The following is a 26,493-nucleotide window of genomic DNA, read 5'->3' as shown; positions in this document are numbered from 1 at the left end:
CACATGCAAGGGAAGAGTCGAGATTTGCATCGCCTGTACCGCTCTTTGGCCCAACCCCGGTCTGAGCCTTCTATCTCCTCTTGTTGAAGCACATGGATCATACCACCGGCGTCTGTTTTCTCTCTTTCACCCACCGACATGTCAACAGCTTTCCACTCCAAGGTTCATCTGCTATCGCTCCCGAATGAGATGCTGGATCGTATTCTGTGCAATCTCAACTTCCAGGCACTTCTCAAGTGCAAAGAGGTCCGCATCCCTTTCCCTGGAGCAACTCACGCCTGACAACAGTCAATTTCCCAGGTGTGTAAGAAACTCAAAGTCTATATTGAATCCGCAAAAGAAACCTCGTACATCATCGAGCTTGCTCTCGCTGGTTTGGAACATAACACCAATAATACCTGGTCCAAGGCGGCATGTCTTGAAAGCCTGCGAAAATATCAATCCGGATGGGAAAAGCTGGAGTGGTCGGAAGAGACTACGATACCGATGCTTACTGCCGGAATGTGGGATCTATATGGAGGCATTCTTGCCCAGGCAGACGAAAACCAGACCTTTCACTTCCTCAGACTACCCTCCGACTCGCGCCGCATCGAAAAAAAATCTTGGACCGTCGAACCAAATGTTGGAGATGAAGTGGTCAAGGATTTTGCCTTCGATCCATCGCAGGACCTCTTAATTCTGATTACGCCTCCAACAGCAGCCTTTCCGCACATGTCCCTCTATCTACGAACTCTCATGACGAATGAGAATCACCCACTGGCTATTCAACCCTTTTTGCGCCACAAGGTCGACCTACTTACGGGCCGCTGGATTCCTACTTCCCTCAAAATCATGCAAGATTATATTGGTTTGGTGTCCTTTTATAGGGCGCCAGTGGATGAAGAAGACAGTTCTGATTTGAAGGAGTTTCGTATCTGGAATTGGAAAACAGACAAACTGGAATTAGTGAGTCGAATTGAGCGCCGTCGTTTTGCGACCTCTCATGTAGTTTGAAAGGCTATCCAGACTAACGATACTCGATCATTCGCTTTTGCGTCCGACAAACACGTCATTTTAGCTAACCAGTATATACCGGATGATCTGGAAAACAGCGAGTGTTATCTCGTACTCATCGACTTCAAGGCCGAGGACGAGAAAATGAAAAAGCTATCGGAAGTTCAGAACTCTGTAAAGCTGTGCTATCCCGACAGGGTGGCTGGTACAGCATTAATGAGCTTTGGTATATCTTCAGAGCTTCCGCCCGGCTGGACCCCGGGAAAAGATGACACGAGTCCTTTCTTCGTGGCAAAAGACGAAAGGATATTCACTGTCTCGATACGTTTCCGCCGTGGAAGGGATTTTGCATTTGACCACTTCATCCCATTGGCTGCATTCCAAAAGTGCACTAACCGCCCTTCATCAACACGAGAGCTGAAATGGTCAGAATGGGCTCCCACGGAGACTCGATTAATTCAAACAAGTCTTCCCGCGTCTTTGGTTTGGGCGAATTTTACTTACGGCTCTCGATCCATTGCCCGAGAACTCCGTAAGAAGTCGTTCAGTGCCCTTGTATACGACTTCAACCAGCGCGCTTGTCGAAGAGATGCAATTTTGAATGGGACGTCGACTGCGCCCGGCAAGATTGTCGGCGGTGACGAAGCAGTCTGGAAGGATACCCTCGAGACGTCATTGCCGTTCAGAGTTTGCAGCCGGTCCCTACCTAACATCCGCCCCAGAACGCAGGCTCTCATGTGTTCGGGTGATAATATTATACTGGTCGACGTAAGTCTTGGCATTCTGAACCACTCTCGCTCACACGAACTACGTTGAAATTTTCCCAGAATACGAGTGGAGAGATGCGAATTTATACCTTCTAAGATGGGAAATTAGAAGGTGATTGGCGACGAATGGGAAATCAAGTAGGGAAAGCATTGCCAATATTAAACTGACGCGATAGGAAGGCGCCCCACTTTCTGGATTAAAGGAGCTCAGAGGAGTGGTGGACAGTGTTTAGTTGGATGGCCTGTGAGAGAAAGTCTATGTAGCACAAGGACCCCGGATAATCCTTATACATGTCGGATGCCCGTTCTTACAGATTTTGGACGCTTCGGCCTAGCGGCCGGTTCCTGAGACGCTATATTTGCCAGAGGCGGCAGTGTAACGGTAGGCTGGTAATTTAAAAGCTGTTCATGATCAGGACGTTGGTGTTCGACTCGTCATAGAAACTATTATTGTCGCCACGATATGATCGAGATCTCGCTTCATGATTGGTTCGAGGAATATCCTGGCTTCAGCAAATCAGAGTGATATGTTAGGAGCGTTTGGGAAGCGGTGAGGGACATATATTTAAGAAGGCACTGGTTAAGACTATTTTCGCCTCACTTTTTTTCAAAGTTTTGTGAGTCGAATACCTAGATGCAGACAGACCTCCGCAAGCGGCTGTTTCCCAGAAAGGAAATTCGGCAAAAGGTTCGGACCAGAAAATCGGAAATGACACCTTTCGGGATCTATGACACAATACATGGGCCAAGCCGAGATGCAGAGCGGCAATTTGAATTCTGGGGGCCTTTACGGGCGCGTACTCGAGACTGAGTTAGGGGTCAAGCGTCTGGTCAAGCCCAAAGCGGATTCCTGGCGCCATCTGTAGGTCGGTTATCCATATTCGGACAATGAAGTCATGTGATTGACATGTGAATTGATTCCCTTAGTTATCGTTCACTCGAATTCACTCAGCACTCGAAGCTAATAATACGTGAGCGTGCAGATTGACTCGGACTTTCCACGAGAAGTCCACAACTGAAGGGGATCTGACAGGGTTCAGAGAGGTTCATTGATGGAGTTGTTTAGGGGATCATGGGCAATAGTGAGGGATATGAGCTATTCGTTTGGAATACAAGGGATACACAAGAAGCTGTAGTTTATGAGCCAATGGCATTTATTTCGTCTGAGACGCGCGCACTGGCTTATGAAAAAAACGCGGTGGAGACGGAGGGAAACGGGCAGTCACCAGCGTGGGGGACAGGTTATGTGAAGGGATGAGAGATTCCGGCCTATCTAATCAGATACTCAATTATTTTTCCCCTCCGCTGGATGTATGCGCCTTCGGTTTTTATAACCCCCATGTCTCTTGCCCCAACCCATTCCCTCCCCTCCCTTTCTCCCTCATGATTCTGCCGCGAGCTCTGGCCCCGTGTGCTGCGTCCCTCAAGACACAGCGCACCAACACTTCCACTGCCTTCTACGCCGTTAGTCCTCCCTCCCTCCGTGTGTTGTAAGCCATTGTTGAACTCTCACCTTGTTAGACTATCCGTGGCCTCAGACAGCCGCCAGCTGGCGCACCGTCGAGTGATGGGCTCCCCCCTTCCGATAATGTGAGTCATATCCTGTCTATGGCTTGCTACCAGCGCTTGGGACCTCGCTAACGGCCTCTATCATACAGGATTTCATTCTATCCATCCTCCGTGCAAATCCATCATTACGGGATACAAAGTCGTATCTCGCATCCTTCGGCGGCCCTCGCCCGCAACAAAAAGTAAATCCTTCTCCGGTCCCAATCGCTGAGGAGGAAATCGTAATAGTTCCAGTACCTGCCAAGCGTTCCCAATCAGTCGCCAAGTCAATACCCAAACCTCCGATAGAGGCGTCTGAACCGAGTCCCGTTATTGCTTCCATCCTGAATCCTGTTGTTCGCAGGACTGCGCTGGTCAAGGTCCAGGGCCCATTCACCAATGTCCAACTGGACAGCATCTGTCGAGGTCTAGTCTACCTCGAAAAACTCGGTCTCGTCAGCGTCATAGTCGTTGAAAACGATGAACGAGTTCGTGGAGAGCAGGGCGAAAGATCCGCCATCGTTGACGAGACCATGCGTGTGGTCAATTGCCTTGAGGGGCAGGGTGCTCGAGCCAGACCTGTCGTTGGCGCCGTTGTCAGGTTGGGTCCTAAACCTGGTGACGGCGAAGGTCTCGATGCGTCAAATCCCATTCCCCCGGAAACGCATACCACCCCCAGTGATCTCACTCCCATTCGTTCCGCTCTTCGTGCTGGCGAAATCCCTGTTATTGCTCCTTTTGCCCTCGATTCTTTCCTTCGCTCTGTACGCGTCGATGCCAACGATGTGATTGCTGGGCTGTCCCGCGGGATGGTCGAAGCCTCTACGTCCGAAAAGCCGCAGCAAGATACGGAGGACGGTTACCGCGACTTTCCCGGTGAAGTCGACCTTACTCCTCTCCGCCTAATGATAATAAACCGCGAGGGTGGCGTACCCTCTTACGCTCGCTCGGGATATCCTCATCTTCTGATCAACCTCACGTCTGAATTCGACCACATTCATGAAACTTTCGAAGACAAGTGGCGGTATACGAAACCCGCAGCCCTATCCAATCTCGCTCTTGCACGAACATGCCTTAATTACATGCCTCCCACATCATCAGCTATTATGGTTTCGCATAAATCCCCAAGTGCTCTTATTGCTAACTTAATCACGAATAAGCCAGCGGTTTCTTCCAGTTTACCTCATGCTCTACTCCAGGGCAATAGCAAGTTGACACCACACACTCCGACACTTCTTCGCAAGGGTCTTCCCATTCAGGTTCTCCGATCAACGGCCGACATTGATAAGGTGAAGCTAAACGCTTTGCTCGAGCAGTCATTCAAGCGAAAATTGGATGAGCAGGCGTTTTACAAGCGTTTAGACGAGTCACTTGATTGTGTAATAGTCGCTGGGGACTACGCAGGTGCTGCTATTGTGACAAACGAACGTGATCCCATGTCCTCTGATACCCCCATCTCTTATCTTGACAATTTGCGGTATTGCCAAGTCATCAAGGTGACGGGACCGTTGATTTCTTGTGGGTTGCCTTGCACGACGAGACGTATGGTTTGGGCCACCCATTCTCAGCCAATCCCAACGGCGGCCGCGGAGGTATCGGCGAAGGGAGAGATCTTGTATGGCGCAGTCGTGCAGACAATCCCGTAAACAAATGGTACTTCGAGAGGAGTACCGGACATATTCGCTCAGGAAAATGGGTTCTATTTTGGTGCGATGGGGAGAAGAAACTGAAGATCGAAGAAGGACGCCGGGGCAGTGCAGGGCTTTCATATGTCGCCGATTGGGAAAAGGGGAGATTGGGCATATGGTCACGCGTTGTTATGGGCGTCCCTTCCAGCTGGAAATAGAAGCTCTTCCATCCAGTTTGCTTGGCCATCGTTGAGCCGATGATGTTCCATCGATTATCTGTCCAAGGAAGGGTCGTCTTTGTTTCTAATTCTAACTTTTGCCATCACGATGATCTTTCTTTTTTGACGTCATCGACATAGAGAAGCTGCGGGTCTTCTTCAAGTACCATTTGGTTAGTAGTAAATACAAAATGTAGAACATTGCTGTGTATGTAGATTTGCCGCATAACAATATCCTGGAGGTTTGAATTTCAACGAGCGTCTGTACATCTACGAAACAAAATGAATTCCTCGATGTAGAGCGGTTAACAAGACCACCAATTGATCGATTGATATGTAACTATTATCCTCTACTATCGCGTCATGATCACTACCATCGATAAAGAACCGACTCCACTTCATCAGCAAATATCAGAAAAATCTGTCCATAAGTTTTCTCGAAGCTTCGACGCCAAGCTGGATAAAAAAAAAAAAGAGAGCATCAGTCTCTGACCGATCGAGTAACTAGCAACAACGAGGAAATAAATCGAGATCTCGAGGTGACCATTAATAGGATGACGTAGAAGACAGGAACAAGAAGAAGAGAGTCTCCACAGATAAACATATGGACTTACGAACGTGGCCGCATTAGCCGGGAATGCGCGTGCCATAGCCGGTCCGAACCCTTTCCAGAGGGCGCCTACACCGTCAGCGGCTATTGTCTTACGCGCACAATCCAGGAAACCTGAATATGTGCCGTTGGGAGCGGATTGGAGACGAGATTTTAGAACCTGGGAAAAGGAAGGAAGCGGGTGGCGAAAGTGGATGCGTTAGTTAGTTATCATGAAATGAGAAGCAAGAAGAAAATAGAAGTGGTGAGTTGAACGATTCATGGGCATGATTGGGAAGAAAGTGCTTATGCACAATGCCAAAATAGATAAGATGAACGCGTGGTGATTTTCGAAACGTACGTCAGGAGGAATGGCGATTGCCCACATAGCCACACCGGCTGTTCCACCTGCAAGAATAATAGCTCCAAGATTGAGATCGGCAGGAGATGAGCCACTCGGTGTGAGAAACTTTTTCGTCACTTCATAACTAGCAAAATACCTGTAACACAAAAAAAAAAAAAAAAAAAGGTCGGAAAATGAGCCCCATGGAGGAACGCTAAATATAAAAATAAACGCTTAACGCACGCTGCACTTCCGGGACCATCGCGAGCAAGCGTAGCGCCTGTTCCCCGAAAAATACTTCTCATACCTCCTTCCTTATACAGATGTTTCAGGACATCGGTAACGCCCTTGTACTTGACTTCTTTACCACCTTGGCCTTGGATTTGGAGTAGGACTTTTGCGCGTTCCACGGGGGCCGTGATTAAAGTAGTCGGAACAGCAGAAAGGAAACCCGCTGCGGCGAGTTCGGCTGTTGATAATGATGGATGTGTCCTATCGGGTGTTAATGCAAAAATGAGTTGTTTCGAAACGTCATAAGCCTTGTGATAAAAAGAAAATAACATATTTGAGCATTTTTGATACGCGGAATTCGAGTGGAAAAAAATATACCCAGAATGAGACGGCGAAGATGGGTGTGACGCCTAATAAAGGTGGTACCATACCACGGTACATTCTGCATTTTTTATGATATATTGTCAATGATGTGTGAAAGATGATTTTTTTAGGCGAAGAGAGATTGCGGACCCTGAGATACCATCCTTGGCCAATGTCTTCTTCACAACATCAACAGCACCAGTATAAACACCAGGCGCCGCGGTTTGTAGTCTCGTTTTGGTTAAATCAAAGGGATGTCCTATCCAATCATCAATAATCGTGGGTCAGTATTTTGATTTATACACACATATATAAATAACAATTAGAAAAAAGGGAGGTCCATTTAGACAAAAAATGGAAAGTGAAGCAAAGGGCAGGGGGAAGCCAAAAGGCATGTGCATGTGACGTTTTTGGGGTGGAAAGAGGAAACTGGATACCCCGATATAATCGTAAAAAAAAGGTAGGAAGAGTAACACTGACCAACTAGAACAGCGGAAGCTCCACCAAATCCACCGGCAATAAAAGCCTTGATGTTCTCCGTCGCAGATACCTTTTGTTCACTCTAACACGCATAGAATGAATCCCACACCACCCAGCTTTCAAAACCAAAACGCACCATTACGGAAGCTTTCTATGGGGGCGTAATTAAGAGAAATCGGTGGTGGCTTTCCGTAGGAGAATCGAAAGAGTGGGAGGGAGGAAAGGAAAGGTAAAGTAGATTTTTGGGGAAAAGGGCTGCCAAGCCCAAGCTGTTGACCCTGAGACGAGCAGTTTTGAATTGGGTATCAACGGCCGATGGCCACACGGAAAGGCGAGAAGAGACTAAAAAGGACATCCCACCTTTTCACGTGCTTCAATTCCAGCACATCACCACTCGTTTCCGGTACATCCTGTTTCCTCAAAGGCCGCAGCGTATTACCATCTCATACTTATAATGAATGAAGGCGGAAATAATGCGTAATTTCCTACCTCGAATCGAGGATGTTCCGGATTATCCTAGAACTCGGATCCGAGGTCGATGGCAAAGGCTTCTAGTTTCAAATACTACAAGCAGCCGGTTTACAAGAAACTAAATTGATGGTGCTAAGTTATGGTGATGATATGGTCTAGTACTGAAAGAAGAAAAAAAGAACGAAGCTAACATGATCAACAAGTGGCAAAGTTATACATATAAGATGTGACTGGCAACGAAAGAAACCAAAACATAATGCCATAATAATACACAATTCAAAAACATCTAGTCCTTATAACATGACTTCTATTCCTCATCATCATTTCTCCCAAATCCACCAACAGGTTCATACGTCGCCTCAGTCGTATCCCAACCCCAAACAATTCGAACACCATAAAAGAAACCACATATCGCGACCATACCCGCAAATCCAACCACCGATGGTGCACCATAAGAAATCCACCAAGGAGGCTCGTAAGGTAAAATGAGTCTATCAATTTGAATCACACCGCCAGCTGCACCCCCGATAAATCCTGCCCTTGTCGAGAATCCCATTTGCGCGGGTTCGGAATCTAATTGTGTGGGTTCAAAGGTAGGGAAAGCGGAAGTTGTGCTCCGACCCCATCCCAAAACTTTGGCCCAATCTCCGGAGCCATCTGTACCTCGTGCGTCTTTGATCCCAACGATGAATTGCGTCGTACCGTCCTCTTCCGCTCCCGTAGACTTAAACACAATATCCCCGTAAAACGATTCATTGTCCCTCAGAGTCGAATAGGTGGCGGTATCTTCCAGAACCAAAGGCTGGTTGTTGTACATCTCCTCAAAATCATGTCTAGCGTCTAATCGTTGACGTTGGTCTTTAGGATAAGGGGAAAGAATGATATGTTGCATGACAATGGATTTCAATCTCATGGGATTAGCGAAGAGTTCAGTGAGATTGTGGTTCTTAAAGGCATCGTCCGTGGGACACAGCACCGTCCAACCAATACCACCGCCGGGATTCTTCTCATCAGGCCATGACCAGTCATCCGGTGGCGCAGTTCCATTCAGAATCCATTCAAAGCCGGCACGATTGAACAGACTTGTCATAGTACTTCCTTTGGCAGCTTTCATGAGTTTCCCGATCGTAATGTCGACCGACCTCGGCAGGAGTATATCGGACAACTCATGGATGACACCCGTCTGAGTCAAAGTGTCTCGTGGAACAAGACGCGATTTCATGCCAGGCCAGCCACCACTTGGGCTAATGAGAACGGTACCGTTGTCCATACGTTCAAGTTTGATATCGCTACCTTCCAACGTTTGAAAAGTTTGTTGAGAGCCATTAACGAGGTTGCTCGAGTACTCGACATCGGAGAGTGTGTGGTGCAGAATGACTTTTTCAAGATCTTGTTTGTAGGATGTACTGAGAAGATGTGCGCTGACAAGGAGACCAAGGCGTTTAAAAGCGGAATTGTACGGAATGAGAAGAGAAGTGCGAGGTGTTGTTCTAATGATGTCAGATTGGCTGGAAGAAAGGAGTGCGGCAAGGAAGTTGGACAAGTCGAGGGAAGGGAGAGCGGTGGAAATGGAATCCGAGGGAGGCACTATGGGCCTTGAAAGAAAGTAAACCAAGATGTTGTCAAGTTCGACTGCCGAGACTATGAGCATCTCACTTTGCATAAAAGTTATCAAAGCTTACTTGGATCGCCGATGACACTGGCTCCAGCAAATTGCAAACCCTTGGAATCTTTGCCGCTATGATGGACATCAACGGACAAAACCTGCTTCCCACCCTTTAACCCCTCTTCTTCCAATGTCGTCTCTAGCAACATTCCATTTTCAAGCTTCTCGGCGGTCCAGTGACCAGGAACGAAATGATATTGAAGGAGTTTCTTTAGCTCCGGACTTCCTTTCTCGGGCAAATCACTGTCACCAAGGACATCGAGTACGTCATCCTGAGGGGCTAGGATAGTATATTTCTGTTCGGTGTCACGGATGAGATCAGTAAGGTTTACGGAACGAAGCATGGAGACGAAAGATGTGCAATTAAGGGCGAGGAGGTACTTTTCTGGGGTAATTTGTAATGCGCCTTCGGGAATGAGCAATGAGGAAACGAGGTGAAGGACGCCATTGGAAGCATAGATGTCTGGGTGCACGAGGTCACCGCCAGAAACTTTAGTACCCTCGGTAGTGGTGACTACTTCGAGAGTTGTTCCGTCGATCGTCGAGACTATAGACGCGTGTTAGCGAGGGGTCTGCAAGGACTGAACTGGACTGAATTACGGTTGATGCCTGGGGTAAATGAATCAGACCACTTTACGCCTGTCTTTGCAACGGCATGCATATTAAATATGCGACTGAGATCGTCGGAAGCAAACTCGCTCTCGAGATATATCCTCTCGTATTTGTTGAGTTGGTCCCAGGCGTTATCAACCGGGAGGAACAGGGTGAGTTCAGAAGTCGAATTAAGAAACTTGATGACGTGGGGCGTGACGATGCGACGGAAATAGGAGAGTGACTGTTGCGCAGATACGACGGTAGCTAGAACAGCATGAGGACGAGCGGGGCACGGTTAATGCGGAGACATACCAAGGTCTAGGGGAGGGATTAGGACATCTGAAATACCGAGAACGGCGCCATTCGTGGCATTGACGATAGGTTTGACGATATCGGCACCACCTTTGCCGAAAGCATCAACGGCGACCCGGCCTTTCTGGTTGTCGTCGGCTAGGACTGCGCGTAGTCGCTGGGACTTTTCGCCCAGAGTTCCTGAAGGGATGGGCATCCAGGGAGGATGGGGTGGGGGTTCGTGGGAAGGAGGATCTAGAGGCTTGTGGGGATAGAGGAGGGTGTCGAAAGTGTGAAGGGGTGGAGACTGTTCAGGAGCTGGTCCCTGGGCAATAGAGAAATTGAGCATATGATAGAAGAGCTGCTGGCGGAGTTGTTCGTTGACGTTGTCGGTGAGGACGAAGGCGTCGTCGAGGGCGTGTGCCCAAAGATCGTGTTTGCTGATGGCGTCATTGGTGGGGGCGAAGAGAGTAGCTGCGGGAAGAGTGTTGAGGGTGGGGATGAGACGCGTGCGCTGGAGGAGACGGAGGAGGGCCTCGTAGTCGGGGTCTGCGCTGAGGACGTCGGTGATGGTAGACGAGAGAGCGAGGGCGGGGCGGGCGAGGAGGGCGGCGAGGCAGACGGAGAGACGCATGCGTGAACAGCCCAACGCGGGCCAACGACATCATAGCACATCACGTGCACGCCTCTGCCCCGGCCACCATGCTCGCGCCCCTCGCCACCGTCGCCCCTTGCCCCGCCCTCGCCCTCCGCACACTCGTCCTCAAGCACCGCGTCCTCCTCGTGCGCCCCGTTTCCTCTCTCTCTCCCTCCCGCGCTCATCTTCCCAGCTCTATCCCTCAGCCCACAATGTCCTCATCCTCGACGCAGACTCCCTCGCCCTCGTCCGTGTCCTCGCTTTCTGGGAGGCTCTTCCCAGCTCAAAACACATCCGCGGCTCCATCTCTGCCCTCGCTGTTGATCCCGGCCTCAAGCTTGTCCGCCCTCTCTCTCTCGTATATCCAAAATCTCACTCCACACATAGGTCGTCGCCGCCATCAATTCCCGCATCGTCGCCTGGTCTCTCTCCGGCATCCAGCAGGACACGTGGAGAGTTCACTCCACCCTTCTCCTCCCACAGAACCAGTCAATCACCACCCTCGACATTAAATCCGGTACACTCCCCTCTTCTATCTCGTCACTTGGGCATTCTTAATATCTCGCATACCAGGGCTCTTGGCTGTAGGCACGCAGAATAGTCTCTCTGTCTACACTTCTGTCCTCGAGAATGATCTCCCCACCTGGTCCAACAAGTGGTCGACAAAGTACTTTTGCCATTATCGCAACGTAGGTCTCGCGCTTATTCGGCACCCCTAGATCTCCCGCTCCTTCCCTCGTCTCCTTTGCGCCGTCCTTAATGTACATTGCCACTGCGTCTCAAGTGCGTTCACCATTTCACCTCTTCAAATGTGCTCGCTTGACCCTTTTGTGATCCCAGAACAGTAATCTTGTTAGCATATATTCTACTACCTCTGGCCATCAAACACAGATTATCACCCATCCCCGCCCAATCATCAATCTATCCTGGAGACACTCCCAGCCTTCCAGTCGGTCAGTTCTTTTCTTTATCTCCCATTCTGTTATAAACTGTAGCGCAACCTTCCCAGAGATGACCTTATCCTATACACCATCACTTCAGACTCTGCACTCCGCATATTCCTCCCCGTCCTCGACTCCCCTCGGACAGTACAGCTCCACGCATGCCTAGACCTCTTTTCTTCTCTCCCCTTCTCCTTCGCGTCCAAGTGTCCCGATACTTCCAGTGTCTTTTGGCTAGACCAAGCTCAGATCTACACTGTCTGCGAACACCTTCTCAAGATACACACACATACAGACGACCCCCAAACCCGTCTCATCAAAGATATAGTGAATGAGAAGTGGGATTTGTTCATTAGAGTCCTCACTGATGGGTCAGTGCTACTAATTGCCGTCGCTGTAAGTTTCATATCTCCACCTATCAAACCAGTTTAATCAACTCGAATAGAACATCGATCGAAGACCACCCACTCTCCTGCAGCAATTTACGCTCCAATACGCACCTCCCGGTACCCTTCCAAGTGACTCTGCCCTAGAATACCTTCATATCGTCCCAAGCGCGGACCCCACAAAGCTTGCCCTCGTCGCCTTCCCTCCTCTACGCACCTACGACTTGTCCCCCATCAAGTTTTTCAATGCCCCAGAGCTCAGTGGACCTCGAAGGTCTGGCTCCCACGCCTCCTTGGATACTATCCAACGCCCTAGCATGTCAAGTGGATTGGAGTTAGTGGAAAAGGGGACGAGTCCTCCAAAGAATGGAGAAAGGGAAATCTTGAGATTTGTTCGGACCTCTGATGGTAATGCTGTTGGTGTCATTCGGGCTGGTGGAGTCGGCGAGGTGTGGAAATTGGGTGAAGCGCGCGAAGAGAAAGGTGCTCTGGTACACGCTGGCGATTTTGAGCATGCAGAGTTTTTAGTCGTTCTCGATCGAGGTGGGCAGGACACGTATTACTTCACTCTGTTGAATACTAAATACGTTTTAGGCAATTCGTTTGCCACATATTCTTCCAAATCGCTCATCCTGACCTTGTATAGCCATTTACATCCACCATCAACTCTATCCGTCCCAAAACTTGAGTTACTGTTTACGTATCCAACGCCGACGAACACAACATTTTGCATACATGGAGACCATTGCTCGTTCACAAAAGAGTCTATCTTTGGAATCACACCTGATTTTGAGATTTTACATGTTATCATTGAAGCCGATACAGGCAAGATGGTGCTGCATTCGAGAGATCGCTTACCCCCTTTATCCAAACTTCCTTCCGCTACTTGCAAAGAGGCCTCTAGCGAGGTCAGCAGCAGTGACTCTGAAAGTCCTTTGACACCGGAAGATCACCCTAAGGAGCCTTTCTCTTCTGAATATACCGGGAAATCAACCATCGACAATCAGAATATTACGGTGAAGAAAATTATCCAGGTTGATCCTATGGCTTGGGGCCGCGGCTGGGACGAATGGGCTGATTATCGAAGGAGTAGTATACTTGGCTCTCCTATTTTTACCAGATCAAAATTGGAGGTATCTGCGGACGGCGTCAGGGACGGGCAAGGAGGGTGGCAAGATCACGACGTGCTTCTGAGTGTAGCTGAGAACGGCGAGCTGGCTTTTTGGGTACCTGAAGCATACGCAAGTTCGAGTAGAGGAATGAACGGGTCCGGCGGAGGAACGGGATGGAGGTGTACTGGAAGGGTAAGGACTGAAAGGACTGGCTTCAACCGTGCAAGGTGTAGTTCTGCGAAGAAAACCGCGTTGGGTATGCTATATGCTATATCTTCAATACCAATCTCAATATATCGTTTTCAGTTGTCCCCTCACCCGAAGGCGCTGAACTTACTATCTGGGACTCCCAGGAATCAGAATTTGCGTCGGGGTTAGAATATCGCGGTACTTTCGAGTACGTTATCCCTTCTCTCTTTCGTCGAAGACATAATGAATAAAGGTTCATAGCCAAGCAATTTTAGACCTCGATTGGAATTCGACGCCAGATATGCAATCCATACTTGCAGTGGGATTTTCTAGTCACGTTGAGCTTCTCTGTCAGCAACGTATGACCTACTTTGATGAAGGTCCTGGATGGGCCTTGTGCCACCGTATTGATATTTCTGCGTACGCCTTTACTCTCTTATTGAAGTCATGACCAATGTTAATATTCCTTCGATATAGTCTCACACCGTACTCGATCAGTGATTCTATTTGGCTTTCACATGGCTCTTTCCTCGTTGGTTCAGGACAAGAAATGTCAATGTACGGCGAACTGAGTTTGTTGCGCCGAAGAAGGCCAAAGCTAGCTCGGGCGTTGAAGATTTCAGAAGAGGATGAGAGCTTATTTGAGTATGTGGCAAGACGGAACGGGCCGTTGGAAGACTATCATCCGCAAATGATTTTACAGTGTCTCCTTTGGGGTGTGTTCGATCCTTATTCTCATGTGCTTTTAAGAAGCTAATGCGTAGCGTGATTTTTACAGGCAAAATAGAGTTGGTTAAGGAGATTGTTGTGAATCTAGCAAAGGCTGTTGGTGTTTATCAGGAACTTGGACCAAGTGCATGGCAGCCATTGCCTGTCGAACGGTTCTTGGAGCTTGACTCTTCTATAATGATTGCCCCGAAAACGCAATACAAAATGCTCTTCTCTAGTAATTTTGGTCAAATGAATGGGTGGGTTCACACTTGCTGTCAATTGACCTTGCTATCTTTGCTGACATGGTTGTGCAAGGCATGAAGAAGAGGAGGAAGGTTTTTCGAGATCGCTGGTTGAAAAATTGTTAGCAGCATTGGAGACCAGGCCATTACCGTATCTTACTCCAAATGAACATGCACATCTACTTGTTCTCATTCAAGCAACACTTCAGGTTAGTGGGCTGTGTATAGGTTGCCATTAGTTTCCTTATTCTGATTCGTATTTGCAGATAGACGAACAACGCCGCTCCCTAGATGCTAATGGACTACGCTACCTTATCTCCATGCGCTCCTTCTATATTTTGAATAAACGCGCCACAACGCCAGTCAACCCCGCTAGGGGCGAGGTGTTACCTCGTCGAACGGGTTACCGGGAGAGGCTCAGATATAGAGATATGATTTGGGCTTTTCATAGTGAAAGTCAAGAGTTGTTGGTTGGCGCATGTACGACTGCGTGTAATGGTAAGATGACATGGGCAGATGCAAGAGCGCTTGGGTTGCCTATTTGGTTGAATTCTATCGAATCATTGGTACTTTTTTCCATATCCTAGTCAATATTTTTCATGCTGATGATCTGCATAGAAAGCTCAAATGGAGGGGATAGCGAGGAATGAATATATGGCTGGGGAGAACCGAGATCCTGTGGAATGTTCCTTGATTTATTTTGCGTTGGGGAAGAGCAAACTTGTGCATGGGTTATGGAGACAAGCGGTTTGGCATAAAGAGCAGGGCGTGATGTTGAAATTCCTTTCTCATGATTTTCGTGACCCGAGGTGGAAGACGGCTGCTTTGAAGAATGCATATGCGCTCATGAGTAAACGACGATTTGGTGAGTTTGCTGGCTTTTTCGATTGCTGCTGGTGCGCTGTGATTGATAGGCTTTTTTTGCAAGAATATGCTGCCGCTTTTTTTCTCTTGGGTGGAGCACTCAAAGACGCTGTGTACGTTTGTATTCGTCAACTGGGTGATTTCCAGTTGGCGATTGCATTGGCTCGCGTGGTAGAACAAAGTAGTGAGGGACCAGTGCTACAAGGTATTCTCAAAGATACTGTGTTGCCTATTGCATTCCAAACTGGTAATCGGTGGTTGGGATCTTGGGCGTTCTGGTTGTTGCATCGTCGGGATCTTGCTGTCAGGATTCTCCTGGTATGTCGTTGGTTTGATCTGTTGTGCTGTATTCTTAGATGATCTTCCTTTTTTTAGACCCCTTTGCCTGATGTTGCGGCAGCTTATAATATTGTTGTTGAAGAAATTGGAGAGCCTCATTATGATGATCCGAGTCTCGCCTTGTTGTTTTCTCAGTTGAGAGCAAAGACGTTGCAGGCTGTTCAAGGATCTTCTGAGATCTCGGGACGTTTGGAATTTAATTTTATACTTCAGATTGCTCGTGTGTTTTGTAGAATGGGTGAGTTGATCTGTATCCATGCTTTTTCTTCTTCTTTTTTCTGATGTTTATATATAATGATAGGTTGTCATGTTTTGGCGCTTGACCTCGTTCGGTCTTGGTCGTTTGAAAGACCATCTTTAAGGCCTTTGCAACGACAAGATTCACCGGTGACAAGCAAAGTTTCGTTACCACCACCTAGTCCTACACTCAGTCGTATGCTTGACCACTCTCGCCGTCGTCGTTCTTCTATCATCATCGATTTGGATCTTTCGTCTCTACGTTCCTCGGCTCCCGAAGGTATCCCTATCAGTAGTGATATTGATGGTGATACTACTGCTGGAAAGACGAAAGAAGAAAAGACGAAGCCTTCGTCGGTTTCACCTGTACTTGGGATGACGAAAACCAATACGAATGATGTTATTAGAGAGGAGGAGGAAGAGAAGGTTGCTAGGAAAGCGGGGTTGGGAAGTTTGATGAAATCTGCTAAAAAGGATGTGCAGGTGCCTGAATTTGATATGAATGCTTTCTTTTGAAGGGTGGAAAGGGCTTTTGGAGATTTTCTGGGTTGTTTGAGTAGATTTTTTTTGATATACCCTTGTGATTTTATCTATTGCTTTAAAAGGATGGTTCAAAAATGAATTCAGCCACGATATGGCTTTGCATTGCATTACTATACACGGGATAGGTAGGAGAAAAAAAGTGAAAGAAACACGATACGTGTGGGAGCAGTGTCGTGTAAAACAAAACAAAAAAATGCGATCTAAACAAAAAAAACCGTTTATTCTTGAACTTCAACTTCTCGTTTCTTGAGGACGAGATCAGTTCCAATAACACGTTTCCAAACATCCTGAACGTCTTCAACGACAGTTTCAAAGTGAGATGTGGCATCATATGAACGAGTGATGAAGATGTTGTCCGATCTGCCGTCGCTTGTGGGGGTATACAGAGGTGTGACTTCGACGAATCTGTTTTTGGTGGTGTTATTTTGGTAAAATAGATAAAGGAGGGTAAGAAACTACTGACTTGTCGTAAATGGGGCCGAGAAGGTTTAGACCGGGTTGGATTTCCTGTTCTGGTTTGTTGGTTTCGACGATGGTGCTGACTATGGCGATGTAAACGTCCTTGGCACACACATTGTGCGTCGACGAAACCATCGCAACGTAAATATCTGAAAACAGATAATCAATAATGTGCATGGAGAAAATATGTATCCCTTACCGTTACGCCTATTGACTTGATTCTGAGGAATGATAATCTGACAACTATCCGACTCATCCGTCCCAGGAATTGGGTGTTTCAAAAGACAAATCGCTCTAACCACTTTCCCCTCTTCAACAGTCCTAATCTTACCTCCCTGTGTTTCTTTCCCAGCACCAAAATAACTAGGATCACCGATCACCATTTTAGCCTTGACGGTTTCACCAGCACTAGTCACACCAACAAAATTACCATCCGCATCTGTGACGATGTCGTCTATGGGTTTATCTAACATGTAGGTGCCACCGTATATGGCGCTAAGACGGGCGAAGGATTGGGGAAGTTCGCCGAGACCGTAGAGAGGGTAGATGTAAGGAGATTTGCCGTAACGGGCCATGGAGGATGTGTAGAGGACGATGCGGTTATATGCAGGTCGTGCGGGTTTGGTGATATAGCTTGAGGAATATTCAATTTTTGATAGGGGTTAGATGAATGTGTTTACGTACTCGTCATCGAGGTAGAGGGCCATAGCGTGACCTATGAAATCTTGAGTTCCAGGTTCCAAACCAAACTTCTCATAGACAGTCTTCATAGAATCTCTATCAAGATCGATTCCTGTATAACACGATATCAACGATCTCCAAAAAAGAAAAAAGAAAATAAGAGCCAGCTTTTTTTACCTTGATGAGTAGTAGGATCATCATCCTTCCAACTCTGCAAAAACTCGAAAAACTTCTTCGCCCTTCGTTTCTCAAAAAGTCCCATCAAAGGACTTTTGACAGCTTCCATTTCTGTACTCGGAACCTTTGAGATTCTACCATCACGATAAACGAAACTTCCAGCGATTTGTTTGAATTCGAGGTATCGAGTGACGTCGGTGTGTACGAGGATCTCTGTAAGTTCACCAGAGGAGATGATGAATTTAGGGACGAGGTCCACGGCGTAGTCTCTATCGCGTCCGAGTTCACTAGGAGGAGATTGGTCGGGACGGAATTTGCGATACAACTTAGAAAGATGAAATGTCAGTTTAAAGAACAATGTTGAGATATCATCTTTTTTTTACCTGTGTCAAGTTCAAACTGGCACTATCACCACCATAATAATCATTTCTATCCATGTGGAGGACCTTCTTTCCTTCGACTGACAAGAGACCTGAGAGGATACATTCGGTCAAACCAGTACCAAGAACAACGACCTAGAAAGCGATATCAAGCTAAACGAAGAAGCAAAAAAGTTGAAGAGATACAAACATCGTACTCTTCATCCATGGCTAGTTAAGAGGTTGGGGGGAGATGGTGGAGATCAGTGGGCTTGTTGTTGCAGGTTGCGATCATCGATATCCATAAATAGGGCACGTGCTTCTTCTATCATTAGCCACTATCGCGCAGAAAATACTACACGGCAGAAAATATATGTATCGACAAGAAAGTTGAATGTAATTTACATGGTATTTGCATCGCTGGATAAATCGCTGGCTCCAGTCCCCAAGAAAAAAAAAAAAGTCACTGTACGAATGAAAAACCCGAAAAAAGAAAGTGCACCAATCCGATACGACGAAGAAAACTAAGGTAATTGGGATGTCAAAGAAAGAAAGGTAGATGCAAACGGAAAACTGTATTAACTTAGGAGATTATGCACACATTGCTACAATCCTTCAGTGAGGTGTCAGTGTCTGACTGGGAAGATTGAGAGACATGGCTGGATTCATTGATGTACCATTAGAGGATGTCGCTTTCCGCACTTCTTTACGCAGTTTTTTGCGTAGTCGAAGGATATCTAGCCGGCATGAGAGAAAATATGCATTAAACAACCAGAAAACGACTTACTGTCTTCATTTCGCCTGTAGTATTCGGCCCACGATTTTGCTGACCGTTGCTGGAACTGCGGATTTTTCGGTAACTAGGGGGGAGAAAGCTCAGAGGACGCTCACCTGTTCCGAAAACGACTCCCAACGGTCTTTTGACGACATGTCTAACCATTGGTTGTATTTGGCGGCATGTTTCGAGGCCATGTAGAGATCTGCCTCGGTGAAAGGTTCGCCTTTCTGACCCATTTGACTCTCGCTATAGTGATGAATGGCCTCATTGTCATCGTCACCATCATCGCCATCATCATCATCATCCGCAGGTTTGTTAAGCTGGCCATCATCTTCGTCTTCGTCCTCCTCGTCTTCGTCTTCAGTGGTGAGATCACGGTATTGGGGCCTACGCTTTGTGGGTCGTATGAGCTCTGGTTCATCGTCGTCTTCATCGTCGTCTTCATCAGAGACGTAGGATTCTCCTCGGGCAGCAGCCAGTATTTTATCGGGTAGATCGTGGCGATTGGACCAATGAGACGCCCAGGACATCGCACTATGATGAGGAGCCTAAAAAAAGATTCATGAACATCAAACAGAGATATGATCGGAAGGATGGCACTTTTTCTGCAAGCATATTACAGAGATCATTTCTCGTCAGTGATGGGTCTTGTTTTAGTCTCCAAGATATGAACTGGAGGAAAAAGTGCCTGTCCTCTTCCGTATACTTGTTTCCCCGGCCTTGGGGTATTACCCTTGTGGGAGGGCTAGGAGATCGAGTGGGTGGGTCTGGAATTTTAAGCTCAGAGTTTGGAGCGGGCATCTGGTCATTGTAAACGGGTTGCGGTACAGACAAGCTATTCAATGTGCTTCTACCGATGAGGGGGACAGGAGTTGCGCTTGTACTTGGACTCGAGTGTTTGCGTTTCTTGGACGCTACTGGTGCAGATAATGGCAGTCGGGCAGGAGAGATTTCGCGTTTGACGGCGTCGGGAGGTGGTCTGCGATGGTGAGACTTTTCCTTCTCGAGGCACATGTTGATCCAAGTGTCGATGTGGTCCTTGTGGTCGAGATAGTAGTCTTTCCAGAGACTAGCGGAATGGCCGTTTCTCTGATTGCGTGGATCAACAAGGACGAGATGAGGGTAAAAACGAGGGCACTGACGCCATGCAAGTTGTTGAGGGCCTCTTTGTAGCTCTCTTTCTTCTTCTTGGCACTCAACAGGACCTGGACGATGAGTGGCTCGTCTGCGGCCTCTACGGGCTGGGACATGGCGAGAGCGTCCTGGAATAGCTGCTGCTGGATGAGGGGGTTGAAGCCCATGGCAGACATGCCAGAGGAGAACTGCTGCATCTGGTTCATCCATGCCGAGTTGAGCTGGGGCTGCTGCTGCTGGTTGAAATGGGGGTGAGGGTTGGGCTGCATCGGGTTGAGCCAGTGGTTGTTGGGAGAGAGAGACGGGCGAGGAGAGTGCTGGTGCTGCGGGTGGAGCAGGTGGTTCTGGTGCTGCTGGGGCTGAAACCCGGGCGGGAAGTCGCGGGCCTGGAAGCCGTTCATCTGGGGCAGCATTGGCGCAGAAAGACGTGTTGGACGCTCACCGACTCTTCCCCGTCCCATACACGTGATGTCGCCCTCTTATTCAGTAAGATCCGGGCTCTCTCCACTCCCCACACCATGTCCCTCTCTCGCTTTCCCCGTCCGAGGCATATCTCGAGTCCTGCCCGCCCCTTCTCTACCTCTGCCCGAGCCAGTGCAGGTCTAAGTCCCCTTGCACGACCTGTTGCAACAGAGATCTCCGCAAAATGGAAGGGCACCAGCATGACTGGCGGTACAACCAAAAATTTCATCGGTGGTCAATTCGCCGAAAGTAAAACTGACAAGTGGCTTGAGGCCGTTGACCCGGTATGTCCTTTGGTTTCTTTACCCCGCTGCCATACTTATCCTCTGCACCGTAGTCGACCCAAACCTTGCTCTCCAAGGTCCCACAAACGACCAGTCAAGAATTCGAACAGGCCGTTGATGCCGCTTCTCATGCTTTCAAATCCTGGAGTAGGACTAGCGTCCTCACCCGTCAGCGATTTGTCCTTGAGCAAGTCCAATATCAATACTCTCACGCCAAATGCTGAACCCCTACTAGGCTTCAACATCTATTGCGCCAGAACGCAGATGCTATTGCCGCAAGCATTGTGCTTGAGCAGGGAAAGACATTAGCAGGTATACATCTCCCACTTTTTTCTTTACCTCGTCTTCATACCGTCTTCACAGATGCCCATGGAGACTTGCTTCGCGGCCTACAAGTCGTCGAGACCGCTGCTTCTGCAACGACAACATTACTAGGAGACAAAATCGAAGGTGTGTTCCGAATACCCCGCTCGAGCTATCTCCTTCTTACACCGCAATAGTAAGCAAGGATATGGACACTTATGTCAGGAAAGTACCACTAGGTGTCTGCGCCAGTATTGCTCCGTTCAACTTTCCTGCGTAAGTCGTCCTATCACTTCCAGTTGATCCGCTTTCTAATGCCAAACAGTATGATCCCTCTCTGGACAATACCCATGGCTGCCGTTACTGGTAACACCCTCATTGTCAAGCCCTCTGAACGTGACCCTGGCGCCGCCATGATAATTGCCGAGCTTTGCCAGCGAGCTGGTAAGTCCAAGTGAACGGTTCTTCATCTTTGACTTATACCTCTCTTACAGGCCTACCCGATGGTGTTCTGAACATCGTTCACGGCCAAGTCCCGACTGTCAATGCCATCTGTGATCATCCAGCAATCAAAGCAATTAGCTTTGTAGGTGGTGACCGTGCCGGCAAACATATCTTCGACCGGCAAGTCTATATGTTCTGCTCAGTTTCCTTGTACTCATGCAACCTCCAGTGGTACACAGAATGGCAAGCGTGTGCAGGTAAGAAAATGTCTGACGACCTATCAATCCTCAGGATTAACGCATTCCACAGTCGAACATGGGAGCAAAGAACCATGCTATCCTGATGCCTGACGGTATGTTCGCCTCGGTCTACCTATCAGTCAGAATACTCATGTCTTCCAGCTAACAAGAACTTCGCTCTCAACTCGATTGTTGGCGCTGCCTTTGGTGCCGCCGGTCAACGTTGCATGGCAGCTTCCGTCGGTATGTATCACATAAGTTAGATATTTTTTGACTCACGCTCCTGGTTAGCAATCCTTGTCGGTGAAGCACAGAACTGGCTTCCTGAGCTCAAAGAACGTGCGCAAAAACTCAAAGTTAGCGGCGGTTTCGAGCAAGGTGCAGACCTGTAAGTCTACCCTTCTTTGTTTTGAGTGACGTCACTCAATTTCTGGTCAGCGGCCCTGTTATCTCTCCGCAATCCAAGGAAAGAATCACAAGCTTGATTGCATCTGCCGAGCAAGAAGGCGGTCGGATCGCGCTTGATGGAAGAAGCATCACGGTGCCTGGCTACCCAGACGGCAACTTTGTGGGACCCACGATCTTAGAAGCTGATACTAACATGAAATGTTATCAGTAAGCGCTCGACATTTCACTCTAAATCTCAGACTAAATTCGAACAGACAAGAGATCTTTGGTCCCGTTCTCGTTGTTTTGAAGGCGGATAATCTGGATGATGCCATCGAGATCGTCAACAACAACCGATATGGCAATGGAACCGCCATCTTTACCCAGTCTGGAGCAACCGGACGCAAATTTGAAAATGAAGTTCAAGTCGGTCAGATCGGTATCAATGTTCCCATCCCAGTGCCCCTGCCCATGTTCTCCTGGAGTGGAAATAAAGGCTCGGTGCTAGGTGATATTGGATTCTATGGCAAGAGCGGTATCAATTTCTATACTCAAAACAAGGTAAATCCTATAGTGCGTATGCTTTGGTATCGTAATGACGTCTCTTTTTTTCGCAGACTATTACGAGTCTCTGGAGGGCTGAAGATGCTGTTGGAAACCGTGCATCTACTGCAATGCCCACTCACAACTAATAAAGAATCTCATGCAACATCTTTTGACCATCTTTTACCATCTCCAAAACAAAATAGCATCAATTGGATTAGGGGGCTACTTTTTTAACACTGTATCGAGAAATGCGTTCGAGAGTCTTGTTACTTGTTGGAATACGTTTTCAAAACCAGCCTAAATATATATATCCCGTCAGCAGTTATGATCGATACCAATGAAGCTAATAGCACTTACAGCACCTCCATAGTAAGGGTCGGGTATAGATTGGTTATCGAGGTAGGAGCCCCATAGTCGAAGTTCTGCTGTTGCGTTGGATGGTTTTATCTTTTCGAGATCGCGGAGGTTGTTTTTGTCAGAAGCGAGGATATGTGTGAAGGTTGTGAAATCGGATGTGCGGACTTGGCGAGCGGTGCTGGTTATGGGGACGTTATGCTAATTCGGTTGTGTTCGCTTTTTGTTTAAAGGTGTGATAGAGAATTTCAGTTCACCTTTTTGCAGACAGCGATGGTTCTGTTGAAAAACCAAATTGAGTGAGTGAGTGAGTTGTGCTTGTATAACGATGAGGATGGTATACCGTGAATCTGGATCTTCACCGACGTGATATCCTGCTGTACCGGCACTGTCTACTTGAATATCTAAACCGCGTTTTTGACCGATATCAGCAAGGACGGCTTCGCCCATTGGAGAGCGGCAGATATTGCCTAATGTTGTAGGAATTATTAAGAATGTAAAGATGTTTATATGGATGAGTGACTTTACCGAGACAGACTACGAGGACTTTGAGGTGAGGAGTGGTGGACATTTTGTTGTAGTGGACGACGCGAGGTAAAAGTTTTATTGTAGGGAGATGCTGTCTACTTGTTTCTTAAATTGGTAGTGATTGAGTGATTTCTTGATCGGACAAATGGGGTTGGTTTGTCAAAGTCAGGGGCGCTTACTATCTTGAGCTACTTACTGTCCCTGCATTATGCCTTCACCACCCATAGCCGTCTTCCTCACAACCATCGCCTCTCAACCCGCCTTACGACAACGTCAAGGTAATCCTCAACAATATCACACTCTTTATCATGAACCCATTTTAACTGAATATCGGTATAGAATATATACTTCGAATACTTCAAGTGAAGAAGATTCCGTTTACGTCGTATGACCTTGCTTCGGATGAGGAAGCTAAGAGATTATGGAAACGTAGAGCTCCTCCTGGTTAGTCGAATTCCAACAAAAAAATGCTGTGTCTGTGTTGAAGTGGTGTTTTGTTGAGTATAGACAAGCAACAGCTTCCTGGTATTCTTGTAGGCGGTGCTTTTCCTGGTGTAAGTCCCCTTCAATCTGAATCCAAAACAATCAAATGCTCAAAAAAAACTAAATAAAAATAGACTTTTCACGATTTGTACGATTTCAAAAGACTTTTCTTGTCGATGGTTTCGTGTTAAATTGGTTTTTATATGTTATACAGCGAAGAAGCAGTAGAATTCAACGAACTCGATGCTTTCCTACGTCTTTCCGAATCCTGGAAAGATAACGAAGACTCCCTTCTCTCCGGTCCTAAACTTCCTCCTGCAAAACCTATAGGCGTTCCAGGTGCCATGTTACCTTTACAAATGACACCTGACCATCTCAAGAAAAAGATTCTTGCTCAACCGCCAAAATCTCTTTTATCGTCCACCACCACTACTGGTGGTAATGACAAGAAGCCGACTCCGATTAATAAGAGGCAAGGCGTTGAAATGGATTTGGGTGATGAGTTGAGTGGATTTGGGTTGCAGGGGGTGAAGGTGATGGAGGAGGAGTTGTTGGATATGGTTAAGGGTTTGGGATTGGATGATGATGCTGCGGGGGATTTGGTTAAAGGATTGAGTGGAGGTGCTAGTGAGGGTAGAAAAGGCTCGGTCGAAGAGAAGAAGGAGACAAAGGAAGAGTCTAAACAGGTTGAGGAGAAAGTGGAGAAGGAAGTGGGGGAAAGGAAAGAGGGAAAGGAAAAGGAATAAACCACCAAAGATACAGTATAAGGGACTTTGTGAGAGATGTAATTGTAGTATACCTGGCTGTCTGGACTGTGGAAAGGCTTTGATCGAATACGACGATCATATCAGTTAACTTGCGACTTCCAAAGCCACAAGGATGCAGGATCTCCTGGGCCTCAACCCGTTCTCAATCGCCATCTCTCAGCACATCGAGACCGTGGCAGAGACCAAAAAAGCGTCCTGTTCCAGAACTCCCGAAGTCAAATCGTACTCTGACGCTGTCTATTTCAATTATTATCCTCTCGGCATTAGTCTACTCTTTATTCCTCAAAATGGGTACAAGCCTAAAACAGGGCTAAAGTTGAACGAGCTCAGACAAGATGATCTGACTCTCGATAGTATCGATCTTTACAACGTGCCCACCGACAAGTCCAAAACATCTCGCTCAGAATTGACGTTTACCGCATTTCCTATCTCACCTGTCGTCTTTCCAATTACGATTCAGGCGAAGGATAAGGATGAGAAACCTATAGAGCGGCCATCGCAATTGGAGATCATGCCAGAGACGACGGGAAAGGAGTTTGTACAGGCATTAGGAGAACCTGATCGGAAAGGAGGAGGAACAGGACCGTCTTCCGGGTCCATCGACATATGGTGTGAATGGACAAAGGATGGGATTATGGTTGAATTTGGTGGTTCTCAAGCTAAAGGACCCAATGTTTGGGAAACGGGGAAAGATGCAGTCTGGAAGGTGGTTACATTGTTTCGACCTGGAGCAAACCGAGAACAGGGAATCGGCAACACAGTGTACGATTCCCAGGAAGGACCTCGGTACTTTGCCTTGTAGCTCATGTGATTGTGGATTGCGACAGACCGAGCACCTTAAATACCTCCCTTTGTCCGTGATATGTCTGTTTACTTACGCCCATCATGGCTGTCCCAGCGGATTTCACGATTCTTGATATCTCCGGCAAATTTTGCATGGTTTGTGCTCATGATGTCATGATACTTTCATATAACGAGCTCACCGCAATCTCTACAGAACAAGCAACTCACCAACGTGGATGATACTGATAAGATCCTGGGTCTTCAGGGTGTTGGATGGTTGAAGCGCAAAGCCATTCGATACGCCACAATCACTCTTGATATCAAGCACTACAGAGTAGACTCTGATGATGGGACAAAGAAGATTGAGAAGATTGACATCGTGCAAACTTTGACTGGAGGTATCCCAGGAACGACTGAGAATAGGACTCTGACTTGGGAAGAAAGAGAGAACAATGACGACCTCTTCGGTCCTGTTATCGGAAAGTCTAGGCGTGTCAAGGCCGAAGAGCTAGAGGATGAATGGTTGAAGGAAGGTTGGACTGAAGATACTTACGAGCATGGCGTTGTCGAGGCCTACGCCAAGAGCGATACTCCGAAGAGTAAAACTACATGGGTTGGGGACCAGGTAAGTTCTCTGCAGGAGAAGAGGGGTTATACTGAGTAGTGTTTTAGACTTGGGGCATCGAACTGATTGATGGCAAGAGGATGTATGCCCGTCACGTTAATTTCACCGGGCCTAAGGGCGAGAAAGTGAAGACAAAGATGTACTACGACTACAGTGAGTAATTAAGAAAGTTGGATTGTCCCTGTACAGTACTAACCTCAAAACAGTTGGACCGCTGGACTAGGAACACATTACGTATCTATGTACCGTTGTCTTATCTGTATATGTATTATGTATGCCATGTCATGATCGAAAGCACTGCCGCTTGATCTCATTCA

The 26,493-nt window shown here is 47.5% G+C and overlaps 9 protein-coding genes across 9 annotated transcripts; 6 read left to right on the top strand and 3 right to left on the bottom strand.

Annotated features, from left to right (window-relative positions):
• Positions 1-138: 138 nt before the first annotated feature.
• AGABI2DRAFT_114396 (hypothetical protein) lies at positions 139-1,856 on the top strand (the record flags this gene model as incomplete). Its single annotated transcript, XM_006454592.1, has 4 exons — positions 139-246; positions 301-945; positions 997-1,761; positions 1,821-1,856. The coding sequence occupies 4 exons, from the start codon at positions 139-141 to the stop codon at positions 1,854-1,856; spliced, it is 1,554 nt and encodes a 517-aa protein (XP_006454655.1).
• A 1,249-nt stretch (positions 1,857-3,105) lies between these two features.
• On the bottom strand, positions 3,106-10,816 carry AGABI2DRAFT_198050 (hypothetical protein; the record flags this gene model as incomplete). Its single annotated transcript, XM_006454591.1, has 13 exons — positions 3,106-3,224; positions 3,282-3,350; positions 3,419-5,610; positions 5,769-5,924; positions 6,105-6,243; positions 6,330-6,625; positions 6,696-6,759; positions 6,831-6,939; positions 7,161-7,242; positions 8,050-9,263; positions 9,314-9,844; positions 9,898-10,155; positions 10,204-10,816. The coding sequence occupies 11 exons, from the start codon at positions 10,814-10,816 to the stop codon at positions 5,566-5,568; spliced, it is 3,507 nt and encodes a 1,168-aa protein (XP_006454654.1). The 3' UTR covers positions 3,106-3,224; positions 3,282-3,350; positions 3,419-5,565.
• Positions 10,815-16,356, top strand: AGABI2DRAFT_198048 (hypothetical protein; the record flags this gene model as incomplete). The annotated part of the gene is made up of 20 exons (XM_006454590.1): positions 10,815-11,159; positions 11,207-11,336; positions 11,393-11,486; positions 11,539-11,602; positions 11,660-11,772; positions 11,829-12,156; positions 12,206-12,689; positions 12,741-13,076; positions 13,314-13,514; positions 13,565-13,655; positions 13,709-13,867; positions 13,925-14,163; positions 14,226-14,419; positions 14,487-14,609; positions 14,667-14,966; positions 15,019-15,265; positions 15,329-15,582; positions 15,640-15,841; positions 15,905-16,197; positions 16,258-16,356. The coding sequence occupies 20 exons, from the start codon at positions 10,815-10,817 to the stop codon at positions 16,354-16,356; spliced, it is 4,296 nt and encodes a 1,431-aa protein (XP_006454653.1).
• Positions 16,357-16,439: 83 nt separating this feature from the next.
• Positions 16,440-18,324, bottom strand: AGABI2DRAFT_198046 (hypothetical protein). Its single transcript, XM_006454589.1, has 7 exons — positions 18,271-18,324; positions 18,084-18,215; positions 17,701-18,025; positions 17,527-17,635; positions 17,042-17,475; positions 16,847-16,991; positions 16,440-16,788 (listed from the first exon to the last, which is right to left on the bottom strand). Exons 1-7 carry the CDS (start codon positions 18,286-18,288, stop codon positions 16,602-16,604), a joined length of 1,350 nt encoding a protein of 449 aa, XP_006454652.1. The 5' UTR covers positions 18,289-18,324; the 3' UTR covers positions 16,440-16,601.
• Positions 18,325-18,674: 350 nt separating this feature from the next.
• AGABI2DRAFT_114391 (hypothetical protein) lies at positions 18,675-20,372 on the bottom strand (the record flags this gene model as incomplete). The annotated part of the gene is made up of 5 exons (XM_006454588.1): positions 18,675-18,796; positions 18,847-18,901; positions 18,951-19,385; positions 19,438-19,926; positions 19,980-20,372. 5 exons carry the CDS (start codon positions 20,370-20,372, stop codon positions 18,675-18,677), a joined length of 1,494 nt encoding a protein of 497 aa, XP_006454651.1.
• A 115-nt stretch (positions 20,373-20,487) lies between these two features.
• AGABI2DRAFT_189895 (hypothetical protein) lies at positions 20,488-22,964 on the top strand (the record flags this gene model as incomplete). The annotated part of the gene is made up of 14 exons (XM_006454587.1): positions 20,488-20,717; positions 20,771-20,904; positions 20,953-21,029; positions 21,081-21,167; positions 21,218-21,296; positions 21,346-21,464; positions 21,515-21,644; positions 21,694-21,721; positions 21,774-21,816; positions 21,866-21,946; positions 21,995-22,091; positions 22,142-22,318; positions 22,366-22,651; positions 22,708-22,964. Coding segments are annotated over 14 exons (1,643 nt in total), but the record flags the coding sequence as incomplete, so codon positions are not given.
• Positions 22,965-23,721: 757 nt separating this feature from the next.
• Positions 23,722-24,852, top strand: AGABI2DRAFT_189893 (hypothetical protein). The gene is given in 6 exon segments (XM_006454586.1): positions 23,722-23,796; positions 23,858-23,962; positions 24,026-24,072; positions 24,136-24,149; positions 24,216-24,592; positions 24,607-24,852. The coding sequence occupies 6 exon segments, from the start codon at positions 23,727-23,729 to the stop codon at positions 24,627-24,629; spliced, it is 636 nt and encodes a 211-aa protein (XP_006454649.1). The 5' UTR covers positions 23,722-23,726; the 3' UTR covers positions 24,630-24,852.
• Positions 24,853-24,928: 76 nt separating this feature from the next.
• Positions 24,929-25,650, top strand: AGABI2DRAFT_189890 (hypothetical protein). The gene has a single exon (XM_006454585.1). It carries the CDS (start codon positions 25,280-25,282, stop codon positions 25,568-25,570), a length of 291 nt encoding a protein of 96 aa, XP_006454648.1. The 5' UTR covers positions 24,929-25,279; the 3' UTR covers positions 25,571-25,650.
• On the top strand, positions 25,647-26,493 carry AGABI2DRAFT_189889 (hypothetical protein). The gene is made up of 4 exons (XM_006454584.1): positions 25,647-25,707; positions 25,766-26,176; positions 26,224-26,329; positions 26,383-26,493. Exons 1-4 carry the CDS (start codon positions 25,654-25,656, stop codon positions 26,397-26,399), a joined length of 588 nt encoding a protein of 195 aa, XP_006454647.1. The 5' UTR covers positions 25,647-25,653; the 3' UTR covers positions 26,400-26,493.

The sequence above is a fragment of the Agaricus bisporus genome (assembly GCF_000300575.1).
Source record: "Agaricus bisporus var. bisporus H97 unplaced genomic scaffold AGABI2scaffold_1, whole genome shotgun sequence".
In the NCBI taxonomy this organism is placed as follows: domain Eukaryota; kingdom Fungi; phylum Basidiomycota; class Agaricomycetes; order Agaricales; family Agaricaceae; genus Agaricus; species Agaricus bisporus.
This window is presented reverse-complemented; position numbering and strand designations above follow the sequence as displayed.

What these genes read in the sequence shown, in the direction of transcription:
- AGABI2DRAFT_198046 (XM_006454589.1), bottom strand. An exon ending in CCAGTTTGAACTTGACACAG is followed by an intron (nt 18,026 to 18,083) that starts GTAAAAAAAAGA and finishes CATCTTTCTAAG; the next exon opens with TTGTATCGCAAATTCCGTCC. An exon ending in CTCGGCCCCATTTACGACAA is followed by an intron (nt 16,789 to 16,846) that starts GTCAGTAGTTTC and finishes CACCAAAAACAG; the next exon opens with ATTCGTCGAAGTCACACCTC.
- AGABI2DRAFT_189893 (XM_006454586.1), top strand. Translation starts at nt 23,727, where the DNA reads ATGCCTTCACCACCCATAGCCGTCTTCCTCACAACCATCGCCTCTCAA. An exon ending in CGCCTTACGACAACGTCAAG is followed by an intron (nt 23,797 to 23,857) that starts GTAATCCTCAAC and finishes ATATCGGTATAG; the next exon opens with AATATATACTTCGAATACTT. An exon ending in GAAACGTAGAGCTCCTCCTG is followed by an intron (nt 23,963 to 24,025) that starts GTTAGTCGAATT and finishes TGTTGAGTATAG; the next exon opens with ACAAGCAACAGCTTCCTGGT.
- AGABI2DRAFT_189890 (XM_006454585.1), top strand. Translation starts at nt 25,280, where the DNA reads ATGCCAGAGACGACGGGAAAGGAGTTTGTACAGGCATTAGGAGAACCT.
- AGABI2DRAFT_189889 (XM_006454584.1), top strand. Translation starts at nt 25,654, where the DNA reads ATGGCTGTCCCAGCGGATTTCACGATTCTTGATATCTCCGGCAAATTT. An exon ending in TCTCCGGCAAATTTTGCATG is followed by an intron (nt 25,708 to 25,765) that starts GTTTGTGCTCAT and finishes CAATCTCTACAG; the next exon opens with AACAAGCAACTCACCAACGT. An exon ending in CTACATGGGTTGGGGACCAG is followed by an intron (nt 26,177 to 26,223) that starts GTAAGTTCTCTG and finishes GTAGTGTTTTAG; the next exon opens with ACTTGGGGCATCGAACTGAT.